The 23,979-nt window shown below is 37.5% G+C and overlaps 1 protein-coding gene across 1 annotated transcript; it reads right to left on the bottom strand.

Moving 5' to 3' along the window:
• Positions 1–2,170: 2,170 nt before the first annotated feature.
• On the bottom strand, positions 2,171–8,508 carry LOC143024011 (uncharacterized). Its single transcript, XM_076182706.1, has 2 exons — positions 7,914–8,508; positions 2,171–4,344 (listed from the first exon to the last, which is right to left on the bottom strand). Exon 2 carries the CDS (start codon positions 4,212–4,214, stop codon positions 3,261–3,263), a length of 954 nt encoding a protein of 317 aa, XP_076038821.1. The 5' UTR covers positions 4,215–4,344; positions 7,914–8,508; the 3' UTR covers positions 2,171–3,260.
• Between the last annotated feature and the right edge of the window lie 15,471 nt (positions 8,509–23,979).

The raw sequence follows: 23,979 nt of genomic DNA, 5'->3' as shown, positions 1-23,979 counted from the left end.
GGACTTGGTGTTTGAGAAAAGAGACAATATTGCACATGGGGTAACAGGAATTAATGTCAAGAATTTTGTTATAATTGATGGTACATCCTCCTTGAAACATCTTACACACATACACAAGTGTTTTGCAACTGAGACATCAGTCGACTCATCAATGATAAGGGAAATGAGGTTTGTTGCATATCTTTGATTATAATTGAATCTGGAAGAAAAGGGTGTACATCATCAGTGAGAAAAGAGGTACATTTTCTTCTGTGGTGTTTCATACCATGCAAAAAAAATACATACATACATATACCAATGGCTATTTCCCCCTTACAAAGGAGGTAGTCTAAAAACAAAGGCATAAAATCCACTCCCACCCATTTCATCCCAACATATTCCACTCCCATTCACCACCCTCCCTCCCTCTTATCTTGGCTCCTCCTGGATGACAGGTCATCCCTGCATCTCACCCACTGCCCTGGGTCAAAAGCAGTGTAATAAGACATAGTACATCCACAGCAAGGCCGCTTCATTTAATTGGCGATGCCCTCTTCTCTATCCCCTCATGAAGAAAAAGAGAAGATGGGGAGAAATCCCTTTGGGCTGCATCAAAATATCATTCACACATACTCCTTCACCCCATCCCTTCCATGCAAGACAGCATTATCCATACTCAACCATTCTCCATTCACCCCTATCTTCTGTCTTCTCCCATCCTTCCTCAATGGACATTCCCCTCTTTCCCAATGCCTCTTTTACCCCATCTACCCATCTCATCCTTGGTCGCCCCCTCATTTTCACTTCTTCCACATCTCTTTCACTCATTCTTTCCATGTGTCTAAACCATCCCAATACTCTTTCATCATTCCTATCTCCCAACTCCTTTTCCACCCCTGTTCTCCTCCTCACCTACTCACTTCTAAGCCTAGTAACCCCAACCATACTTCTCAGGCACCTCATCTCAAATACATTCAAACTCCTCTTCTCTTATGTTCTGTGTTTCTGACTCATACAGAGCTGTCAGTACAATCACTCCTTCATACAATCCTCTTAGCATCTATTCCCAAATGTCTATGCACCCCTCCCCCACCCAAAAAAAAAAATCAATACATTTACTCTCACCTGATATTATTTCTATTGAGCACAGTGTGACAAATTTTCTTTGCAGCTGGTCATTTTCTATGTGGAGAAGTTGATAGACTAAACCATCCATGCTTGGCAACATACTATATGGATATTTGGACCCCTCCCCTACCCATCTTCTGTTCTCATTTATTAGTTCATTATAATACCAAATCACAATTTTTTTTTCAACTAATTCACTGAAAGAAGGGTCCCTTTCTTCAGTGATTATGTTCTCACTTGACAACCAAGCAGTAGTACATGAAGAAGTTGATATTATACTATTGCATTTCATGCCATGGACATGGATTAAAACAGCAATTGGTTAGGTAAGCGTGGCCTGTAAGGAATGCATTTAGGTACTGTAACAAAACTATATTTCAATCTTTATTTTCTTTATTGTGAAGCTTCACAATACTAATGAGTGATGCTATAATCATTCATATATGTTTGTTTATTTATCTATTTAATTTATTCACTTATTTTGTACATATCAAGAGGCATTCCACTGGTTTTATAACATCAGATTCAAGCTTAAATTAGACCATTTTAAACAAAAACAAATTGAGATAATGAACAGATTTAAGATATTTTGTTTCTATAAAACATTCACTAAAGCTACTCCACTGGTGTATGAGGCCTTTACTACAGCATCATTAAATAATATAAAAATCATACAGTACTTGTTCATACAGAGAATCTGTGTTTAAAGAACTTGGTAAAAAGTATAGAAAAGACCCATGTGTGTATATATATATATATATACATATATATATATATATATATGTATGTATATACATATATATATATAAATACATATATGTATATATATATATATATATATATATATATATATATGTTGAGACATTGTGACAAGTTTAAAAAGGTGGAAAAAGAGTGGGTGGAGAGGAAGAAGCTACAAGCGAAGATGGGTTGGAACTCTTTTATTGCTTATACGTTTCGACCAACTCGGTCTTCTTCAGTAAGCTGAAGCTTACTGAAGAAGACCGAGTCAATCGAAACGTATAAGCAATAAAAGAGTTCCAGCCCATCTTTACTTATTCTTCCTCCACTCAATCTCTCATATATACATACATATATATATCATATCCTTAGGGCACGGGTTCTCCTTGATACACACTGTGTTAAACACCACAGCATTGTCACAATTATTTATCTTCTTCCTAATAGTTTCAATTCTCCTCATTATAGTTCTGACTTTGGGAGGGTGATCAAAAACCAACTGTCCAAAGTTATCCATTTTAATAACACAATTTGATGTTTCAACTTCAAGGAGTCATTCTCAAAATAATTACAATTCAACACAACACAATTAAACAGGCACAGAACAACTACATTTTCATGGACTGAACAAGGCAACATCTTTCCATATGCATGAAAAGGCTAACAATAGTGTGTGGGCCGTTGATCTGACCCTAGCTGATCGTCTCAGAGGAGGGGGAGGGGGAGAGGGAGGGGAAGGGGGAGAGGGAGGGGGAGGGGGAGGGGAAGGGGGGGTCGGGGCAGTAGGCAATGTGAGAGGGGTGGACATAATCCCACTATTGGTGGGATTAGTTCTCACATGTCTTGATGAGCTATTGAATAAGGGAATTGCCATTACCATATTAGATTGTATATTACTGCTAGGAGCCCATTCCCTGATATACATAGCCTCTAACATCCTTAATTCTCTAACATCATTGCTCTAGCATGAGTTATCAAATGACTATTGAAGGCATCTTGCAAGAAACCTGCATAGCACAAATTACACTTGAAAGATTTCTCTACTGTGTTGATCATCATATGCTGTCTAATATTGCTTCTTTGTGAGAAAGCTGCATTACAAAGGCTTCTCTCCATGGGGGATCACGTGCTATTTCAGATCATTCTTACATGAGAAAGACCCATGTCACACAGATGAAAAGGGCCTTTCTCCAGTGTGGGACTTCACATAATATTTGAAATTATCCTTATTTGAGAAAGCGGCATCACACAGGTCACACTGTAAAAGGCTTCTGTCCAGAGAGGGTAAAATTATAATGTCTCTAGTAAGTTACATCATACAGGTCACACTGAAAATACTTCTCTCCTGTATGGGTCATCAAGCAATGTTTGAGAACATCTTAACTTGAGAAAGCTGCATTGCACAGATCAGACTAGAAAGTCTTCTCTCCTGAGTGGTTCTTAATATGACATTTGAGATCACCATTTTGAGAGAAAGTTGCATCACTCAGATCACAATGGACTGGTGGCTCTCCAGTATGGGTCATCATGTGACGTTTGAGAACACACTTCAGTGGGAAAGCAGCCTTACACAGGTCACATTGGAAAGGCTTCTCTCCTGTGTGGGTCGTCACATGATATCTGAGGTGACCCTTTTGTGAGAAAGCAGAATCGCACAGGTTACACTGGAATGGCTTCTCTCCTGTGTGGGTCATCAGGTGACATTTGAGATCACCCTTTCGTGAGAAAGTTGCATTGCACAGGTCACACTGGAAAGGTTTCTCTCCTGTGTGGGTCATCATGTGTTGTTTGAGAACACCCTTTAATGAGAAAGCAGAATCACACAGGTCACACTGGAAAGGCTTCTCCCCTGTATGGTTCATCCTGTGACGTTTGAGAAGGTTCTTATTAGAAAAAGCTGCATTGCACTGGTCACACTCGAAAGGTTTCTCTCCTGTGTGGGTTATTACATGACACTTAAGAACATCCTTTCTTGAGAAAGCTGTATTGCACATATCACACTGGAAAGGTTTCTCTCCTGTGTGAGTCATCATGTGACGTTTGAGATCACCCTTTTGTGAGAAAGCAGAATCACAGAGGTCACACTGGAAAGTATTCTCTTCTGTGTGGGTCAATATGTGACGTTTGAGATGACCCTTTCGCGTGAAAGCTGCATCACACTGGTCACACTGGAAAGGTTTTTCTCCTGTGTGGGTCATCATATGATATTTGAGTTCACTCTTTCGTGAGTAGGCTGCATCGCACAGGTCACACTGGAAAGGCTTCTCTCCTGTGTGGGTCATCATGTGACGTTTAAGATCACCCTTTTGTGAGAATGCAAAATCACACAGATCACACTGGAAAGGCTTCTCTCCTGTGTGAGTCATCACTTGATATTTGAGATGACTCTTGAGACAGCTGTGCCACAAATGTCACACCAGATTCTCTTCGTTGTATGACAATTACATGGAATCTATAGATAGCTTTCCCTAAGAAATGCTGATAGTTAACCTCCTTCTGAAAAATAATGTAATTTTAAGATTGACATCTAACTCTTTGAGGTATGTAATATTAGGTTTGTAGATGTTTCATACACAAACCATTTCATACTGAAGTCCCTTTACACCTAAACAGAACATGTGGTCCTATGATATATTGCACTCTACTTTTTCAATAGAAATGCACGGACTCATCCAATAGGTACACACATACTCATGCCACCATGACCAGACCAACTCAAATTTTGCTCTAGCTTTTTCATCTGGTCATGAAATTTGGAAGGTGGGAATGGCCCAGTTGGCCACAGCAGTCATTTCTTAAATACAACTTCACAGCATTCCACATTTGGGCTCAAAAGACCTGGATCTAAACATGACATACTCAAGGAAGGTTTATTCAGTTCATCTTAATCATATGACTCAAATAAATTATGTGAGTCACATAAAGATACATAGTGTACCTGTGTTATTATCTTAGCAAAACACAACAAACAAAAGTGATCTAAGAAAGTGTAGAGGTACTATCAGTAACTTTTTGTCACATTTAGTAAAATACCTGTTTGTCAAGTACTGTATAACAATCTATCAGTAATACCTACTAAATTAAAACCATTATAATGTTCTCAGGTAGGAAATGCTATCAAAGAAGCATACATACTTATACCAAGGGCTTTTTTCCCCCTTACTAGGAAGGTAGCCAAAATCAAATGCATAAATCCACTCCCACCCATTTCATCCCAACATACTCCACTCCCATTCACCACGCCTCCCTCCCTCTTTTCAGAAGCAATGTAGCACGACATAGCACATCCACAGCAAGGCCGCTTCACATAATTGTCAACCCCCTCCTCTCCATCCCCTCATGTAGAAAGAACATAATACTAGTGCATAAGTATATACTATAGCCAGCACTTACATCCATTACACTGGTTGGACAGTGGCTTGTGTCATAGAGTTGATCTAACAACTCTGTATCTTTTTATATTTTAGTGAAAGAATATGAATGGCTTGGTGCATATAATAGTTTATAATTTTCAGATTTTCACTATACCAAATAGATAATCAGTGACCAATATCAACAACAGTCAAGTGGTGGCAAATATTGTGAATACATACATGGGCACTTTCTCATGGCTGAGCATGTATAACATTTTGCTATGAAAGGGATAAAGGGATCATTGTCAATGGCATGAGATCTGTGGATGTGAAGTACATGCATCCCATTTTCATGAGTGTTCTGAACCAATTTTATTTCATTGTGACAAAAAAAAAAATGATCACGTGCAATTTAGTATAAAAAATTAAACGCATTGCATTTTCACTTGTCTATGATTACATATTTTGAGGTATGGCAGTGTTAAACGGCACTAATTTTGCCGAATTTAAATAGCTTGGGGAGCATCCTTTGTATAATGTTTGTATGGTTACTAAGAAATAAAGTTCACATAGCAACCAGTGCTATTGGTGGGGTTTACATCAACAACTCAATGTCTGACCATTGACAGAATGCAGAGCCTTATTCTATTCAGCCATCCAAAGAACTTACAATGAGTAGTGAAAGAGCAGAATACAACTGTAACTTGGGCACTATCAGTGAGAGTTACCAGTAGTTATAATTATTGATGGCAACAACAGCAGATGTGTCTGTCTTCATATAATTACTGTTTGTGCACATAATATAACCATCTGTGTTATACATTCCCTACATAAATATCAATTCTCACTGTTCAATGTCAATGATGTGTTGGTGACATCAATATACAATTCTACGTACTGCTGCATCTGCCCTTATCCTCCATCAGTGAGGGTGGAAAAAATGCATATACTACTGTCAGTAAAAGATCAATATAAGTTTGTATGTAAAATTTTTATTTGGTAATACAATATATTAAGTAATTGGTCCATCCACCTCCCATATCATTTACAGTAAATTATGAAGTCTGTATGGTATAGAGGACATCATATTTCTCACAAGTTGTACTAATCAACAAATTTTGGACAGTTGATCAAATTAAGGCTCTCCACTCTTATCTATCAGCAAACATTGAGTTGTCAATTTTCACCCATAAGAGTTGGTGATTGCTCCTGAGATTTTGATTCCTAACAAGCAAAATAAACTAATTTTAAAAAAGAAAATAAGTCTTGCAAAGATTAAAGATAACAAGAAGGAATTTTGGTTGGAAATTAAAAATAGATTCGAAGGTCTAAGAAAAGAGGGCCCCATTGAAGCCATGAGTTTGAATTTAGTGAATACCACTAGGGAATCAGCAGAGAAAATAGGAAGTACAAAAAGTATTAGAGAAAACAAATACTCCAAAGCTACAAATACCCTATGGATATAAAAAGGACTATGACACAAAAAGTAGGAGAGATGAAATAGAATAGAACTAAACAAGCTTATCAAAAAAAGACATAGATCAGAGAAAAGAAAGAGAAACATGGATCAAATTGAGAAAACTATTCAGAAAGGTAAAAATACTGAAGGGGTTAAGGGCAGACCTTCTTGAGGAAGACAGCAAATGATATGTTTGAAAAATAGAAATGGAGAGATCATTAAATGCAGATACAGGATAGTAAAAATAGTAAAAAAAAAATTACCAAGAGTTTTACTCATCAAAGACCATTCATACTGTTTCATTACAATGTTAACATACACATAGTTGCCAGATCAACTCTCAAACATGAACCACTGCCCAATCCATAAACCAGTTATAACTGCTGGCAATATTACATACCAATGGGCCCTTTTCTCCTAGCAGAGTGGCAGAGTCAAAGCACACCTTTCACCCATCCCACACCTTTTCATTGGTCTCACATTCCCCTAAATGTGGGTTCAAGTTACAAACTTCGCTCATTTTTTTTTCTTTTCTTTTTTTGCAGTGACTGTTAATTACCTGTCCTAACAATCCAAGCACATATGGTAAAGGTGATAACTTTGACTGCAACCATGCACCTCCTGGTGTAGACTCATCACCTACCTCCTTCATGGTAAAATTTCCACAGAGGTCCACCACACATCCTCCTATCAAGGATGTCCGTTATTAATGTCTCATAGTGTGGTTCATGTGAATCTGATTGATTTCTACTGCTAGGCTTTTGTTTTTGTTTTTTCCGGGGACACTCCCACTAGTTAATATTGGTAGATATAGCACCAAAAGCATATGTATGAAACTAAAAATTAATAATTTCTGACACCCCCTACAAGAAAAGTAAATCACCCTACAAATCTAACCAGACACTACCTATGCCTACATGTAACATGGGGTTGGGTTAGGTTACACACAACCCCACCGCAGTCCTTCCATCAACCACTCTCAAATCAATCTTGTGAGATTACCTTATTGGGTAATGGTTACACAATGAGAACAGTAACTTCAAGTGAGTTACAATTAAATGTGTTGCAAATTTGTGTTTCGTGACAATCTTACTCATAAGTCAGAATGACAACATAAAACTATTCTTAGGTTAGATTACGGTGAATTCCATTTGTGAGACAGGGCTTTCATTGCATTTTGAGTATTCCAGCCAATTATGCATGAAACCCCGTTAGCCCAAAAATGCTGTAGCCTCAGAAATATGTTCACTGACCTGTAACTTTACTACTCCAGTGGCTCGAGTCTGATCAGTCCCATCGTCGATCTCACCAAATCTTTTCACCTCTGTTTATTTACATCTGCCTCCAGCCAGTTCTACAGCTCTGGGACTAATTCTTGTACGCTCGATGTTGCCAGTCCACCTGTAGCGAAGTCTGCCTTCTGGACTAACTCTGTCCACTCTGCTGTTCACTACTTTCCTGTAGCTTTGTGTCTATAGTAATTGCATACCTGGTATGCGAGAATGTATACACTGAACCAGCGTTCGATAACTCGTTTTCATTCTAACTACGACTTTGGCAGAGGCCAAACTATTGAAAAACCGGGCCATAAAACAATCTTTAAGGTGACGGCACACAAGGGATTTCTCCCTGGCATGCTAAACGCTTTTGGTACTGATCCGTATCCGTCACACCAGGATTTTTTTTTTTCTCGACCTTGCCAGTGGTCCGTAACAGTTCTTATACACGGTCCGTTGGCGACGGGATGCTACTGTTACTAGCGGCGCCAGGGTAAGGATGTGACCTCCAAGAAGCTGAGGGATGCCTCGGAAGGGGAGACGGTGCGGTGTCACGCCACCTCAGCCCAGAGCCCTTTCATCCCTGTCCCGCCCCGGGGCAAATTTCTCAGTGACGACCTCCCCCCCCCCCCACTTCACCCATCACCATTTCCCATCTTCACCATTCCTTACATCTATTGGCTTGCGAAATATTAAACACATTTTTAAAATGTTACTTAACTCCCTGTTGCAGAGAGGATAAAGGGAAAATATTTCATATTCTGTTGATTCTAACGCAGCATTCATATATTGCGGTCGAATATTCAGGGCTCCTTGGATTTTTTTTTTTATTATTATTATTATTATTATCATTATTTTGTCAACCTTGTGAGCGGCATGTCCAGACCAGAATTGCCGCCCCCGGGCATACCCCCCCCCCTCATGTGAGGGCCCCGCTCCTGCCGCAATGAGCTGCGGGCTGAGTCCTAGGCGAAGGATGGCCGCGGCGATCCTCAAACTGTGCGCCGTGGTACACTTGCGCTCCGCGACTATCACCTAAGTGCGCCGCGTCATATTTCATGGATAGGTATATGTACTTAGATTATGATCATCATTATTATTATTATTATTATTATTATTATTATTATTATTATTATTATTATTATTATTATTATTATTATTATTATTATTATTATTATTATTATCATTATTATTATTATTATATTATTTATATTATTATTATTAATATTATTACTATTATTATTATTATTATTATTATTATTATCATTATTATTATTATTATTATTACTATTATTATTATTATTATTACTATTATCATCATCATTATCGTTGTTGTTGTTGTTACCATTATCATTATTATTATAATAATAATAATAATCATTATTATTATTATTATTGTTACTAGTATTATTATTATTATCATTATCATTACATTATTATTATTACTATTATTATTATTGTTATTATTATTATTATTGTTATTATTATTATTATTGTTATTATTATCATTATTATTATTATCATTATTATTATTATTATTATTATTATTATTATCATTATTATTATTATTATTATTATCATTATTATTATTAATTATTATTATCATTATCATTATTATTATTATTATTATTATTATTATTATTATTATTATTATTATTATTATTATTATTATTATTATTATTATTATTATTATTATTATTATTATTATTATCATTATTTACGCGCTTCTCTCAATCTACATTCTACCTCCACCTCCACTCCACCTTTTCCTGCCACATTTGCACCTAAGTATCTAAAACTATCCACTTCCTCCAGTCGCTCTCCCTTAATGCTCACTTACAGTCAGCTGCCACTTTCACCCCTTGTACATGCCATGGTGAATTAAAAAGTGTAATGAGGAATAGACATTTGGGAATGGATGCTAAGAGGAGACTGTATGAAGGAGTGATTGTGCCAACAGCACTGTATGGGGCAGAAACATGGAACATAAGAGAAGAAGAGAGAAGGAGTTTGAATGTGTTTGAGATGAGGTGTCTGAGAAGTATGATGGGGGTTACTAGGCTAGATAGAGTGAGAAATGAGGAGGAGAACGGGTGGAAAAGGAGCTGGGAGATAGGGTTGATGAAAGAGTATTAGGATGGTTTGGACACATGGAAAGAATGAGTGAAGAAAGACTAGTAAAAGAGGTATGGAAGGCAGATGTGGAGGGAGTGAACATGAGGGGACGTCCTAGGATGAGATGGATGGATGGGGTGAAGGGGGCTTTGACGGGGAGGGGAATGTCTGTTGAGCAAGGAGGGGGAGAGGACAGAAGACTGGGGTCAATGGAGAATGGTTGTATATGGATGATGTTGTGATGCATGAGGTGGAATGGGTGGGGGGATGGGGGGTGAGGTAGTATGTGTGAGCAAAATTTGACGCAGCCCGAAGGGATTTCTCCCCGTCTTCTCCTTTTATGCATGGGGGGACGGAGAGGGGGTCGCCGATTTAATGAAGCGGCCTTGCTGTGGATGTGCTGTGACTTGCGACACTGCCTCTGACCCAGGGCAGTGGACAAGGTGCAGGGATGACCCGTCATCCAGGAGATGCTAAGATAAGAGGGAGGGTGGAGGGGAGTGGAGTGTATTTAGGGATGGAATGGGTGGGAATGATTTTATGCCTTTTTCTTTTTGGCTACCTCCCTTGAAAGGGGGAAAAAGCCTTGGTATATGTATGTATGTATTATCATTATTATTGCACGCGTATGCACGCACATATCCATATTAATATTATGCCGAATGTGTATTTCTGTGTCAGTGGAATAAGTACCAAACTTACACTACACTGACTATAGTTCGTGCGCCTTCAAAGTCTTGATATGTAATAGTGCGCCACTAAGCAATGAAATATGAAAATCTCTGGCCTACGTTACAGTAATAGTGGAGGGACTGTTGTTACTCGGTTCCACAGTTTACAGCATTCATGATAGTCTTTTCACGCGCATAGCACTTGCCACCCAGAGCGATATCCTAAGCGAATCCTGTGGACTGCCTTGTACCTAGTGACGAGGTAGTACCACAACGCTGATTCCGAAGTATGAAGTTTGCTGCTGCAGTTGGCCCTGGCCATTACTCTGGCCTTCTTGATGGTGATGCAGTTGATCCGCATGATCGTGGCTGCCAGGTGTACTGTGATTTTGCTGAACTTAGTCGCTGCCTCGGCAGCAGCATCCACAAAAGTGTTCCCTGGAATCCCGATGTGACTGGGGATACAGTGAAATGTTGCAGACCTTCCAGGATGGTCCAAAAGGTGCAGCGAGTGCCGGATTGATGTCGTTAAGTGGACGTCATCCGTTGTCCTCGCGGACCGAATGACATCAATAGCACCCCTTGAGTCTGTGTGGATCACGACTGACCCCTACCCAGCAAAGAAAACATGGTCCATGGCCTTGGAGATGCCAGCAAGCTCCGTCTGAAGGGTAGAGTTTTCCTCACTCACTTTCCATAGCGCGTTTACCCCATCGGCGGTTGTAAAAGCTGCGTCACACTTTCCCGTGAGGGGATCCACATAGTCGTCCGTGTAGTAGGTCAAGCTCGCTGGTGGTTGTGAGGAACCTTATGGCCTCAAGGACCATGAGTCGCAACTGTGCCGGGTCGTAGTTAGCCTTCCTTTTGTTGAAGTGGAAAAAGTTGGATGCTGGCGTAGAGAGAACGCCACGGGGGCCGGGTGGGGGTGGGGTGGGGGGCAAAGTCCGTATGAGGGCCGTCTAGGGCACATCGCCGGGCCAATTCCTGGAATTCACAGGTGCGGATCGCATTCACCGAATGGGCCTCCCATGCGTGACCAGTGGGATCTCCCTTGTCTTCTAGGGAACTCAGGAGATAGGTCTACACTTCACCCTCCCTTGGGCTGGTCAAATGTCGGACGAGAAGATAGGAAGAAAGCCTCTCCTCCCTTAGGAAAAGGGAGATGACTACCACCTCCTGTCTAAGATTCACCACACTGGCCCACGGAGGGGCCGCAGTGACAGTGTGGAGAGCCTGGTTCTGGAGAACTTCAAGCTTATCCCACGAACTGAGCCGGAGGGGGATGACAGCTACAGCAGCATTGTCCACCACCGAACGCACTTGAATATATCTGGAGGACCTTCTGCCCGGCACCTAGCCGGAGTCTCGTCATTACTCTGAGGAGTCTTAATCTCGTCTTCGTGGCCTCACGGAAGTACCTGACCTCCGGAGCGAGGGAGAGCCTGGCGTCGATCCAGACGCCCAAGTACTGATAGGTGTGCACCCTGGGGAGCGTATCGCCCTGAAGAGTAAGATGGGAGCGTTGCTTCCACGTCTTCAGACTCATTTCTTTGGTCTTGGCCATCGAGATCTTCAGATCCAGCATTCCTGGGAGAGGCGACCGAGTGCCCTCTGAGCCCTGCGAATGGGAAAGCCGCCCCTGATGACCAATGCGAGATCGTCCGCGTAGCAGAATAGGCAAGCATCCAAGATTAAGGAGAGCCAGGTTCTCCATGAGCACGTTGAAAAAGGCGGGAGTGAGATGATTTGCTAGTGTGTTTTTGGTTATCGGCAAATGAAAACAAGAACAAAGCTTTCCGCCAAGTTTTCTCGTGTTATGTTTATAAACGAGTCTATTACCATGGTACTCTAATGGAGGAAAAAATGAACGATTTCGTATTGTTGTTTAGTGACAAAGATAGAATATATATATATATATATATATATATATATATATATATATATATATATATGTGTGTGTGTGTGTGTGTGTGTGTGTGTGTGTGTGTGTGTGTGTGTGTGTGTGTGTGTGTGTGTGTGTATTTACCTAGTTGTATTTACCTAGTTGTATTTTACGGGAAGGGGAGCTATGCTCGTGGGGTCCCGTCTTCATATCTCATTTTATCTAAACTATTTTTAAATTCATGTATTGTTTTTGCACACACCACTTTCTCATCTAACTTGTTCCAACTGTCTATTGCTCTGTGAGGAAAGCTGTTCTTTTTAAAATCTCTTCTATAGCTGTCTTTTTTTATTTTCTTTCCGTGTCCTCTTGTATTTCTGTCATCCCATTTTATCAGATTCTCTCTATCAGTAATTTCTATGCCTTTCATGATTCTGTAAATAGCTATCAAATCTCCTCTCTCTCTTCTTTGCTCTAGTGTCTGTAGTTTAAGTTTTTGTAGTCTCTCTTCATATGATAGTTTTGAGAGTGTTGGTGCCAGTTTTGTAATTGCTCTTTGTATTCTTTCAAGTTTTTTTATACATTTTTTTGTACTTGGTGACCATATCGTTGCTGCATATTCCAATCTTGGTCTTATCAGGGTGATTAGGATTTTCCTCACCATTTCTTCATCCAGGTATGTAAATGCCACTTTGATTGTTCTTATTAAATTATAAGTTTCTCCAAAAATCTTATTTATATGTTTCTCAGGTGACATATTATTCATAACAATGACTCCCAGGTCCTTCTCATTTTCTACTTTTTTTATTCCTTCTTCTCCCAAATTATATGATCCTGTTATTCTGTTTTTGCTTTTTCCAAATTCCATTATACTACACTTTTTTGTATTGAACTCCATCTCCCACTTCCTACTCCATTCTTGTACTTTATTTAGATCTCTCTGTAGTGATTCACAATCTTCTTCAGTTTTCACTCTTTTCAGTAATTTTGCATCATCTGCAAAGAAGCTCATATAGCTTTCAATTCCTTCATCCATATCATTAATATATATAGCAAACATTATTGGGGCCAGAACTGTTCCCTGCGGGACACCGCTTATTACTTCATTCCATTTTGAGTGCTGATCTCTTATCACTACTCTCATTTTTCTTTCTTGCAAAAAGTCTTCCATCCAATTTAGCAATTTACCTTGTATTCCTCCTTCATATTCTAATTTCTTAAGCAACTTCTTATGTGGTACTTTGTCAAAAGCTTTTTTTAGGTCTAGAAATGCACAATCAGCCCATCCATCTCTTTCTTGTATTATATCTATTAGCCTTGAATAGAAACATATTAAATTGGTGACGCATGATCGTCCTTGTCTGAATCCAAATTGCCTTGGATTTAGTACGTTGTTTTTTTCCAAGTATTTTACCCATCTACTTTTGATAATTCTTTCACATATTTTTGCTATTGTACTTGTTAGAGAGACTGGTCTATAGTTGGTAGGTTCTTCTTTATTTCCTCCTTTATATATAGGTACTATATTTGCTTTTTTCCAATCTTCTGGAACTTTTCCTTCTTTTAAGGAACTGCTTATTATGCTATGTATTTTGTCTGCCAGTTCATTCCTGCATTCTTTCAGAATCCAGTTTGCTATTTCATCTGGCCCATGCGATTTTCTGACATCAAAATTACCCAAGTGTGTCAATATTTCATTCTTTGTTACTTCTATTTCTTCCATAGGGGGGACTTTTTCCTTCCACTCAATCTCTTCAGGTTGTATATTTTCCCTTGTAAACACTGATTTAAAATGTTTGTTCATAATTTCTGCCATTTCCATTTCCTCAGTGTATTCAACTCCTCCTTGTCTTAATTTCTCTAAGTCTTGTTTGTTTTTCAGTTTATTGTTTACAAATCTGTAGAATAGTTTTGGTTGATCTTTACACTTTTCTATAACATCTTTTTCATATTTTCTTTTTTCCTCTCTGCACTTTTGTACATATTCATTTCTATAACCAGTATATATTTTCCATTTTTCAGGTCTTCTGTCTTTTTTCCATCTGTTCCAGGCTTTGTCTCTATTGTCCTTTAACTCCCTACAACTTTTGTTGTACCAGCATTTTACATATTCTTTTTCTTGTTTTTGTCTTGGGACATACTTTTCCACTCCTTTTTTGTAAATTTTTGTCAAAATATTCCATTTCTCTTCCACTGTTGTTTCTTCTTTGTATATTTCTTCCCAGTTTTCTTGTTGGAAGAATTCTCTTATTTTATCAAAGTTTGTTTTTTCATACATCATTCTTCCTTTTCTATATTGTTCATTTCTTTTCATATATTTTTCTTCATTAAGTTCCAGTTCAATCAATATGTGGTCACTTTTACCTATTGGTGTTTTATATTCAATCTTGTCCACTATTCTAGGTTCAGATGTAATTATTAAGTCTAGCCTCGATGGTTCTTCTTCATTTCTATACCTAGTGTTCTCTTGTATCCATTGTGTCATTGAATGGTCAGTAATCATCTCAAGTAGAGCATTTCCCCATGAGTCATCACCACTCTTTACTGTCATTTCTTCCCAGCAGATTTCTTTGCAATTAAAGTCGCCCATCATAACTATTCTTCCTCCGTCTTCCATTATTTTAGTTAATGCTATCTTTGTGTCCTCTAACATACTTTTATGTTCACTCTCCTCCCATGAGGCTGTTTTCGGAGGCACATAATTGATCACAAATTTTCTGCTCTTCTTATCTCGGTCTTCCACTTCTATCATAATCATCTCTACTGTATTCTTTCCATATATGACACCTTTCACGTTTATATCCTTCTTAGTCAGGAACATAACTCCACCCCCTTGTTTTTTCTCTCTGTTTCTAATCCAATAATTGTATGTATCATGTCCTACACTGTTGGGTGGTAGTGGGCCTTTTAATTTTGTTTCTACAATTCCCATTATGTCCGGTTCTTTTTCTTTCAAATAATCATTCAGTTCATTCAATCCTGTTATCAATCCATCTATATTTGTGTAAGACACTCTTAGTTTTCTGCCACTTCCATTGTATTCTCTGTTTCCCTTATGTTTTTCTTTAGTATGTCGAACTGCTTTATTTTCATGTTCACTACTCTCCAATAGAATCTCTCTTTCTCTGACTCCGTTCTTTCCTCGTTTTTTGCCTTAGCTTCAATTCTTTTCTGCTTTTCTGCCTCTCTTTCCTCCTTATTCATTTCTCTTTTTATCCATACCTTTTTATATTGATCATTTGTTGCTAGTTTCCCTGTCTTGGATAGAATTTTCTCTGCTGTTGTTTGTGACCTGAATTTAATCTTAATTGGTCTGGTCTTATCTGTACTATATTTTCCGAGTCTGAATTTTTCCTCAATTTCCTTTATAATTTCTGGTTCATCTTCCTGGACTAATTTTAATAAACTGCTTACTCTTTCATTTTCCTCCTTGATTCTTGCGGTTCTATCTGGGTTATGTTTCTCTTCCATTCCTAATATAATTATACATTTCTTTTTGTCAGCTAATTCTCTTACTATATTCTCCTTCTGTCTCATCACTTTAATAACTGAGTCTTCATTATGTTCTTTCAATTGCTGTTTGACTATGTCAGTGAATGAAACCTTATTCCCTTCTTGAGTTATTCTCCAATTTTTAGCTTCTGTAGCTATTTTCTCTCTGTTTTCATTACTATTCTTCTTCAATTTCTCATTCTCCTCCTTTACATTTCCTAACTGTCTTTTTAGGTCCTCTATTTCTTCAGTTAAGTTTCTGTTAGCCTTCTCTAGTTGTTCCAACCTTTCAATTCTTTTAAAAATGGAGTCTACGTTACCTAACTTACGCTCCAAGTCCTCGATCACCTTATCAACTCTCTCCTCTAGTCTTATCAGTCGGGGGGGGGAGGGGGGGGGTTGTGTCCCCCCCACCCTCTTTAAATCCCTGGAACATATTCTCGTCACTTTCTTCTGTATTGCTCCTCTCTATACTTCTAATCTTTACATTTTTATTAGACATTTGATCCTCGCTAAGTCTTTTGTTTACCTTCCGCTTGTCTGGCTGGGTAAAGTCTACTCCCTCCTCATTTCCTTCCATTTCCCTCAGTAATCCCTCCCCTTTTCCTCTTTCCCTACGTTCCCACTACTCCACGAGCAATTTCCCCCCCACCCTGCAAAAACACTAGGCACTTCTCTTTGCGTTGGGATCCACAGACTTCACTTTTCTTCAGAACGTCTTCTAAGCCGTCCATTCGTTGAAGTGTGTGTGTGTGTGTGTGTGTATTTACCTAGTTGTACCTAGTTGTATTTACCTAGTTGTATTTTACGGGAAGGGGAGCTATGCTCGTGGGGTCCCGTCTTCATATCTCATTTTATCTAAACTATTTTTAAATTCATGTATTGTTTTTGCACACACCACTTTCTCATCTAACTTGTTCCAACTGTCTATTGCTCTGTGAGGAAAGCTGTTCTTTTTAAAATCTCTTCTATAGCTGTCTTTTTTTATTTTCTTTCCGTGTCCTCTTGTATTTCTGTCATCCCATTTTATCAGATTCTCTCTATCAGTAATTTCTATGCCTTTCATGATTCTGTAAATAGCTATCAAATCTCCTCTCTCTCTTCTTTGCTCTAGTGTCTGTAGTTTAAGTTTTTGTAGTCTCTCTTCATATGATAGTTTTGAGAGTGATGGTGCCAGTTTTGTAATTGCTCTTTGTATTCTTTCAAGTTTTTTTATACATTTTTTTTGTACTTGGTGACCATATCGTTGCTGCATATTCCAATCTTGGTCTTATCAGGGTGATTAGGATTTTCCTCACCATTTCTTCATCCAGGTATGTAAATGCCACTTTGATTGTTCTTATTAAATTATAAGTTTCTCCAAAAATCTTATTTATATGTTTCTCAGGTGACATATTATTCATAACAATGACTCCCAGGTCCTTCTCATTTTCTACTTTTTTTATTCCTTCTTCTCCCAAATTATATGATCCTGTTATTCTGTTTTTGCTTTTTCCAAATTCCATTATACTACACTTTTTTGTATTGAACTCCATCTCCCACTTCCTACTCCATTCTTGTACTTTATTTAGATCTCTCTGTAGTGATTCACAATCTTCTTCAGTTTTCACTCTTTTCAGTAATTTTGCATCATCTGCAAAGAAGCTCATATAGCTTTCAATTCCTTCATCCATATCATTAATATATATAGCAAACATTATTGGGGCCAGAACTGTTCCCTGCGGGACACCGCTTATTACTTCATTCCATTTTGAGTGCTGATCTCTTATCACTACTCTCATTTTTCTTTCTTGCAAAAAGTCTTCCATCCAATTTAGCAATTTACCTTGTATTCCTCCTTCATATTCTAATTTCTTAAGCAACTTCTTATGTGGTACTTTGTCAAAAGCTTTTTTTAGGTCTAGAAATGCACAATCAGCCCATCCATCTCTTTCTTGTATTATATCTATTAGCCTTGAATAGAAACATATTAAATTGGTGACGCATGATCGTCCTTGTCTGAATCCAAATTGCCTTGGGTTTAGTACGTTGTTTTTTTCCAAGTATTTTACCCATCTACTTTTGATAATTCTTTCACATATTTTTGCTATTGTACTTGTTAGAGAGACTGGTCTATAGTTGGTAGGTTCTTCTTTATTTCCTCCTTTATATATAGGTACTATATTTGCTTTTTTCCAATCTTCTGGAACTTTTCCTTCTTTTAAGGAACTGCTTATTATGCTATGTATTTTGTCTGCCAGTTCATTCCTGCATTCTTTCAGAATCCAGTTTGCTATTTCATCTGGCCCATGCGATTTTCTGACATCAAAATTACCCAAGTGTGTCAATATTTCATTCTTTGTTACTTCTATTTCTTCCATAGGGGGGACTTTTTCCTTCCACTCAATCTCTTCAGGTTGTATATTTTCCCTTGTAAACACTGATTTAAAATGTTTGTTCATAATTTCTGCCATTTCCATTTCCTCAGTGTATTCAACTCCTCCTTGTCTTAATTTCTCTAAGTCTTGTTTGTTTTTCAGTTTATTGTTTACAAATCTGTAGAATAGTTTTGGTTGATCTTTACACTTTTCTATAACATCTTTTTCATATTTTCTTTTTTCCTCTCTGCACTTTTGTACATATTCATTTCTATAACCAGTATATATTTTCCATTTTTCAGGTCTTCTGTCTTTTTTCCATCTGTTCCAGGCTTTGTCTCTATTGTCCTTTAACTCCCTACAACTTTTGTTGTACCAGCATTTTACATATTCTTTTTCTTGTTTTTGTCTTGGGACATACTTTTCCACTCCTTTTTTGTAAATTTTTGTCAAAATATTCCATTTCTCTTCCACTGTTGTTTCTTCTTTGTATATTTCTTCCCAGTTTTCTTGTTGGAAGAATTCTCTTATTTTATCAAAGTTTGTTTTTTCATACATCATTCTTCCTTTTCTATATTGTTCATTTCTTTTCATATATTTTTCTTCATTAAGTTCCAGTTCAATCAATATGTGGTCACTTTTACCTATTGGTGTTTTATATTCAATCTTATCTACTATTCTAGGTTCAGATGTAATTATTAAGTCTAGCCTCGATGGTTCTTCTTCATTTCTATACCTAGTGTTCTCTTGTATCCATTGTGTCATTGAATGGTCAGTAATCATCTCAAGTAGAGCATTTCCCCATGAGTCATCACCACTCTTTACTGTCATTTCTTCCCAGCAGATTTCTTTGCAATTAAAGTCGCCCATCATAACTATTCTTCCTCCGTCTTCCATTATTTTAGTTAATGCTATCTTTGTGTCCTCTAACATACTTTTATGTTCACTCTCCTCCCATGAGGCTGTTTTCGGAGGCACATAATTGATCACAAATTTTCTGCTCTTCTTATCTCGGTCTTCCACTTCTATCATAATCATCTCTACTGTATTCTTTCCATATATGACACCTTTCACGTTTATATCCCTCTTAGTCAGGAACATAACTCCACCCCCTTGTTTTTTCTCTCTGTTTCTAATCCAATAATTGTATGTATCATGTCCTACACTGTTGGGTGGTAGTGGGCCTTTTAATTTTGTTTCTACAATTCCCATTACGTCCGGTTCTTTTTCTTTCAAATAATCATTCAGTTCATTCAATCCTGTTATCAATCCATCTATATTTGTGTAAGACACTCTTAGTTTTCTGCCACTTCCATTGTATTCTCTGTTTCCCTTATGTTTTTCTTTAGTATGTCGAACTGCTTTATTTTCATGTTCACTACTCTCCAATAGAATCTCTCTTTCTCTGACTCCGTTCTTTCCTCGTTTTTTGCCTTAGCTTCAATTCTTTTCTTCTTTTCTGCCTCTCTTTCCTCCTTATTCATTTCTCTTTTTATCCATACCTTTTTATATTGATCATTTGTTGCTAGTTTCCCTGTCTTGGATAGAATTTTCTCTGCTGTTGTTTGTGACCTGAATTTAATCTTAATTGGTCTGGTCTTATCTGTACTATATTTTCCGAGTCTGAATTTTTCCTCAATTTCCTTTATAATTTCTGGTTCATCTTCCTGGACTAATTTTAATAAACTGCTTACTCTTTCATTTTCCTCCTTGATTCTTGCGGTTCTATCTGGGTTATGTTTCTCTTCCATTCCTAATATAATTATACATTTCTTTTTGTCAGCTAATTCTCTTACTATATTCTCCTTCTGTCTCATCACTTTAATAACTGAGTCTTCATTATGTTCTTTCAATTGCTGTTTGACTATGTCAGTGAATGAAACCTTATTCCCTTCTTGAGTTATTCTCCAATTTTTAGCTTCTGTAGCTATTTTCTCTTTGTTTTCATTACTATTCTTCTTCAATTTCTCATTCTCCTCCTTTACATTTCCTAACTGTCTTTTTAGGTCCTCTATTTCTTCAGTTAAGTTTCTGTTAGCCTTCTCTAGTTGTTCCAACCTTTCAATTCTTTTAAAAATGGAGTCTACGTTACCTAACTTACGCTCCAAGTCCTCGATCACCTTATCAACTCTCTCCTCTAGTCTTATCAGTCGGGGGGGGGGGGGTTGTGTCCCCCCCACCCTCTTTAAATCCCTGGAACATATTCTCGTCACTTTCTTCTGTATTGCTCCTCTCTATACTTCTAATCTTTACATTTTTATTTGCCATTTCGTCATCACTGAGCTGGTCCGGTGGTCTTTTCATGTTGACCTTACGCCCGTCTGCCTGGGCCAAGTCCACCACATCCTCATTTCCTTCCATTTCCCCAGCAATCCCTCCCCCTCTCCTCTTTCCTTACTTTCCCACTACCTCACGAGCAATTTCCCCCCCCCCTGCAAATACAAAAAGGCACTTCTCTTTGCGTTGGTATCCACAATCTTCACTTTTCTTCAGAGCGCTCTTCAAGCCGTCCGTTCGCTGAAAGTGTGTGTGTGTATTTACCTAGTTGTATTTACCTAGTTGTATTTTACGGGAAGGGGAGCTATGCTCGTGAGGTCCCGTCTTCATATCTCATTTTATCTAAACTATTTTTAAATTCATGTATTGTTTTTGCACACACCACTTTCTCATCTAACTTGTTCCAACTGTCTATTGCTCTGTGAGGAAAGCTGTTCTTTTTCAAATCTCTTCTATAGTTGTCTTTTTTTATTTTCTTTCCGTGTCCTCTTGTATTTCTGTCATCCCATTTTATCAGATTCTCTCTATCAGTAATTTCTATGCCTTTCATGATTCTGTAAATAGCTATCAAATCTCCTCTCTCTCTTCTTTGCTCTAGTGTCTGTAGTTTAAGTTTTTGTAGTCTCTCTTCATATGATAGTTTTGAGAGTGTTGGTGCCAGTTTAGTAATTGCTCTTTGTATTCTTTCAAGTTTTTTTATACATTTTTTTGTACTTGGTGACCATATCGTTGCTGCATATTCCAATCTTGGTCTTATCAGGGTGACTAGGATTTTCCTCACCATTTCTTCATCCAGGTATGTAAATGCCACTTTGATTGTTCTTATTAAATTATAAGTTTCTCCAAAAATCTTATTTATATGTTTCTCAGGTGACATATTATTCATAACAATGACTCCCAGGTCCCTCTCATTTTCTACTCTTTTTATTCCTTCTTCTCCCAAATTATATGATCCTGTTATTCTGTTTTTGCTTTTTCCAAATTCCATTATACTACACTTTTTTGTATTGAACTCCATCTCCCACTTCCTACTCCATTCTTGTACTTTATTTAGATCTCTCTGTAGTGATTCACAATCTTCTTCAGTTTTCACTCTTTTCAGTAATTTTGCATCATCTGCAAAGAAGCTCATATAGCTTTCAATTCCTTCATCCATATCATTAATATATATAGCAAACATTATTGGGGCCAGAACTGTTCCCTGCGGGACACCGCTTATTACTTCATTCCATTTTGAGTGCTGATCTCTTATCACTACTCGCATTTTTCTTTCTTGCAAAAAGTCTTCCATCCAATTTAGCAATTTACCTTGTATTCCTCCTTCATATTCTAATTTCTTAAGCAACTTCTTATGTGGTACTTTGTCAAAAGCTTTTTTTAGGTCTAGAAATGCACAATCAGCCCATCCATCTCTTTCTTGTATTATATCTATTAGCCTTGAATAGAAACATATTAAATTGGTGACGCATGATCGTCCTTGTCTGAATCCAAATTGCCTTGGATTTAGTACGTTGTTTTTTTCCAAGTATTTTACCCATCTACTTTTGATAATTCTTTCACATATTTTTGCTATTGTACTTGTTAGAGAGACTGGTCTATAGTTGGTAGGTTCTTCTTTATTTCCTCCTTTATATATAGGTACTATATTTGCTTTTTTCCAATCTTCTGGAACTTTTCCTTTTTTTAAGGAACTGCTTATTATGCTATGTATTTTGTCTGCCAGTTCATTCCTACATTCTTTCAGAATCCAGTTTGCTATTTCATCTGGCCCATGCGATTTTCTGACATCAAAATTACCCAAGTGTGTCAATATTTCATTCTTCGTTACTTCTATTTCTTCCATAGGGGGGACTTTTTCCTTCCACTCAATCTCTTCAGGTTGTATATTTTCCCTTGTAAACACTGATTTAAAATGTTTGTTCATAATTTCTGCCATTTCCATTTCCTCAGTGTATTCAACTCCCCCTTGTCTTAATTTCTCCAAGTCTTGTTTGTTTTTCAGTTTATTGTTTACAAATCTGTAGAATAGTTTTGGTTGATCTTTACACTTTTCTATAACATCTTTTTCATATTTTCTTTTTTCCTCTCTGCACTTTTGTACATATTCATTTCTATAACCAGTATATATTTTCCATTTTTCAGGTCTTCTGTCTTTTTTCCATCCGGTCCAGGCTTTGTCTCTTTTGTCTTTTAACTCCCTACAACTTTTGTTGTACCAGCATTTTACATATTCTTTTTCTTGTTTTTGTCTTGGGACATACTTTTCCACTCCTTCTTTGTAAATTTTTGTCAAAATATTCCATTTCTCTTCCACTGATGTTTCTTCTTTGTATATTTCTTCCCAGTTTTCTTGTTGGAAGAATTCTCTTATTTTATCAAAGTTTGTTTTTTCATACATCATTCTTCCTTTTCTATATTGTTCATTTCTTTTCATATATTTTTCTTCATTAAGTTCCAGTTCAATCAATATGTGGTCACTTTTACCTATTGGTGTTTTATATTCAATCTTGTCCACTATTCTAGGTTCAGATGTAATTATTAAGTCTAGCCTCGATGGTTCTTCTTCATTTCTATACCTAGTGTTCTCTTGTATCCATTGTGTCATTGAATGGTCAGTAATCATCTCAAGTAGAGCATTTCCCCATGAGTCATCACCACTCTTTACTGTCATTTCTTCCCAGCAGATTTCTTTGCAATTAAAGTCGCCCATCATAACTATTCTTCCTCCGTCTTCCATTATCTTAGTTAATGCTATCTTTGTGTCCTCCAACATACTTTTATGTTCATTCTCCTCCCATGAGGCTGTTTTCGGAGGCACATAGTTGATCACAAATTTTCTGCTCTTCTTATCTCGGTCTTCCACTTCTATCATAATCATCTCTACTGTATTCTTTCCATATATGACACCTTTCACGTTTATATCCTTCTTTGTCAGGAACATAACTCCACCCCCTTGTTTTTTCTCTCTGTTTCTAATCCAATAATTGTATGTATCATGTCCTACACTGTTGGGTGGTAGTGGGCCTTTTAATTTTGTTTCTACAATTCCCATTATGTCCGGTTCTTTTTCTTTCAAATAATCATTCAGTTCATTCAATCCTGTTATCAATCCATCTATATTTGTGTAAGACACTCTTAGTTTTCTGCCACTTCCATTGTGTTCTCTGTTTCCCTTATGTTTTTCTTTAGTATGTCGAACTGCTTTATTTTCATGTTCACTACTCTCCAATAGAATCTCTCTTTCTCTG

Source organism: Oratosquilla oratoria, unplaced genomic scaffold (genome assembly GCF_046742065.1).
Source record: "Oratosquilla oratoria isolate Oo_2021 unplaced genomic scaffold, ASM4674206v1 SCAFFOLD79, whole genome shotgun sequence".
NCBI classification, from domain to species: Eukaryota; Metazoa; Arthropoda; class Malacostraca; order Stomatopoda; family Squillidae; genus Oratosquilla; species Oratosquilla oratoria.
The sequence above is the reverse complement of the archived record's forward strand: the minus strand, read 5'-3'. Positions and strand labels throughout refer to the sequence as shown.

Coding starts and splice junctions, on each gene's coding strand:
- LOC143024011 (XM_076182706.1), bottom strand. CDS start 4,214: ATGACTCACACAGGAGAGAAGCCTTTCCAGTGTGATCTGTGTGATTTT.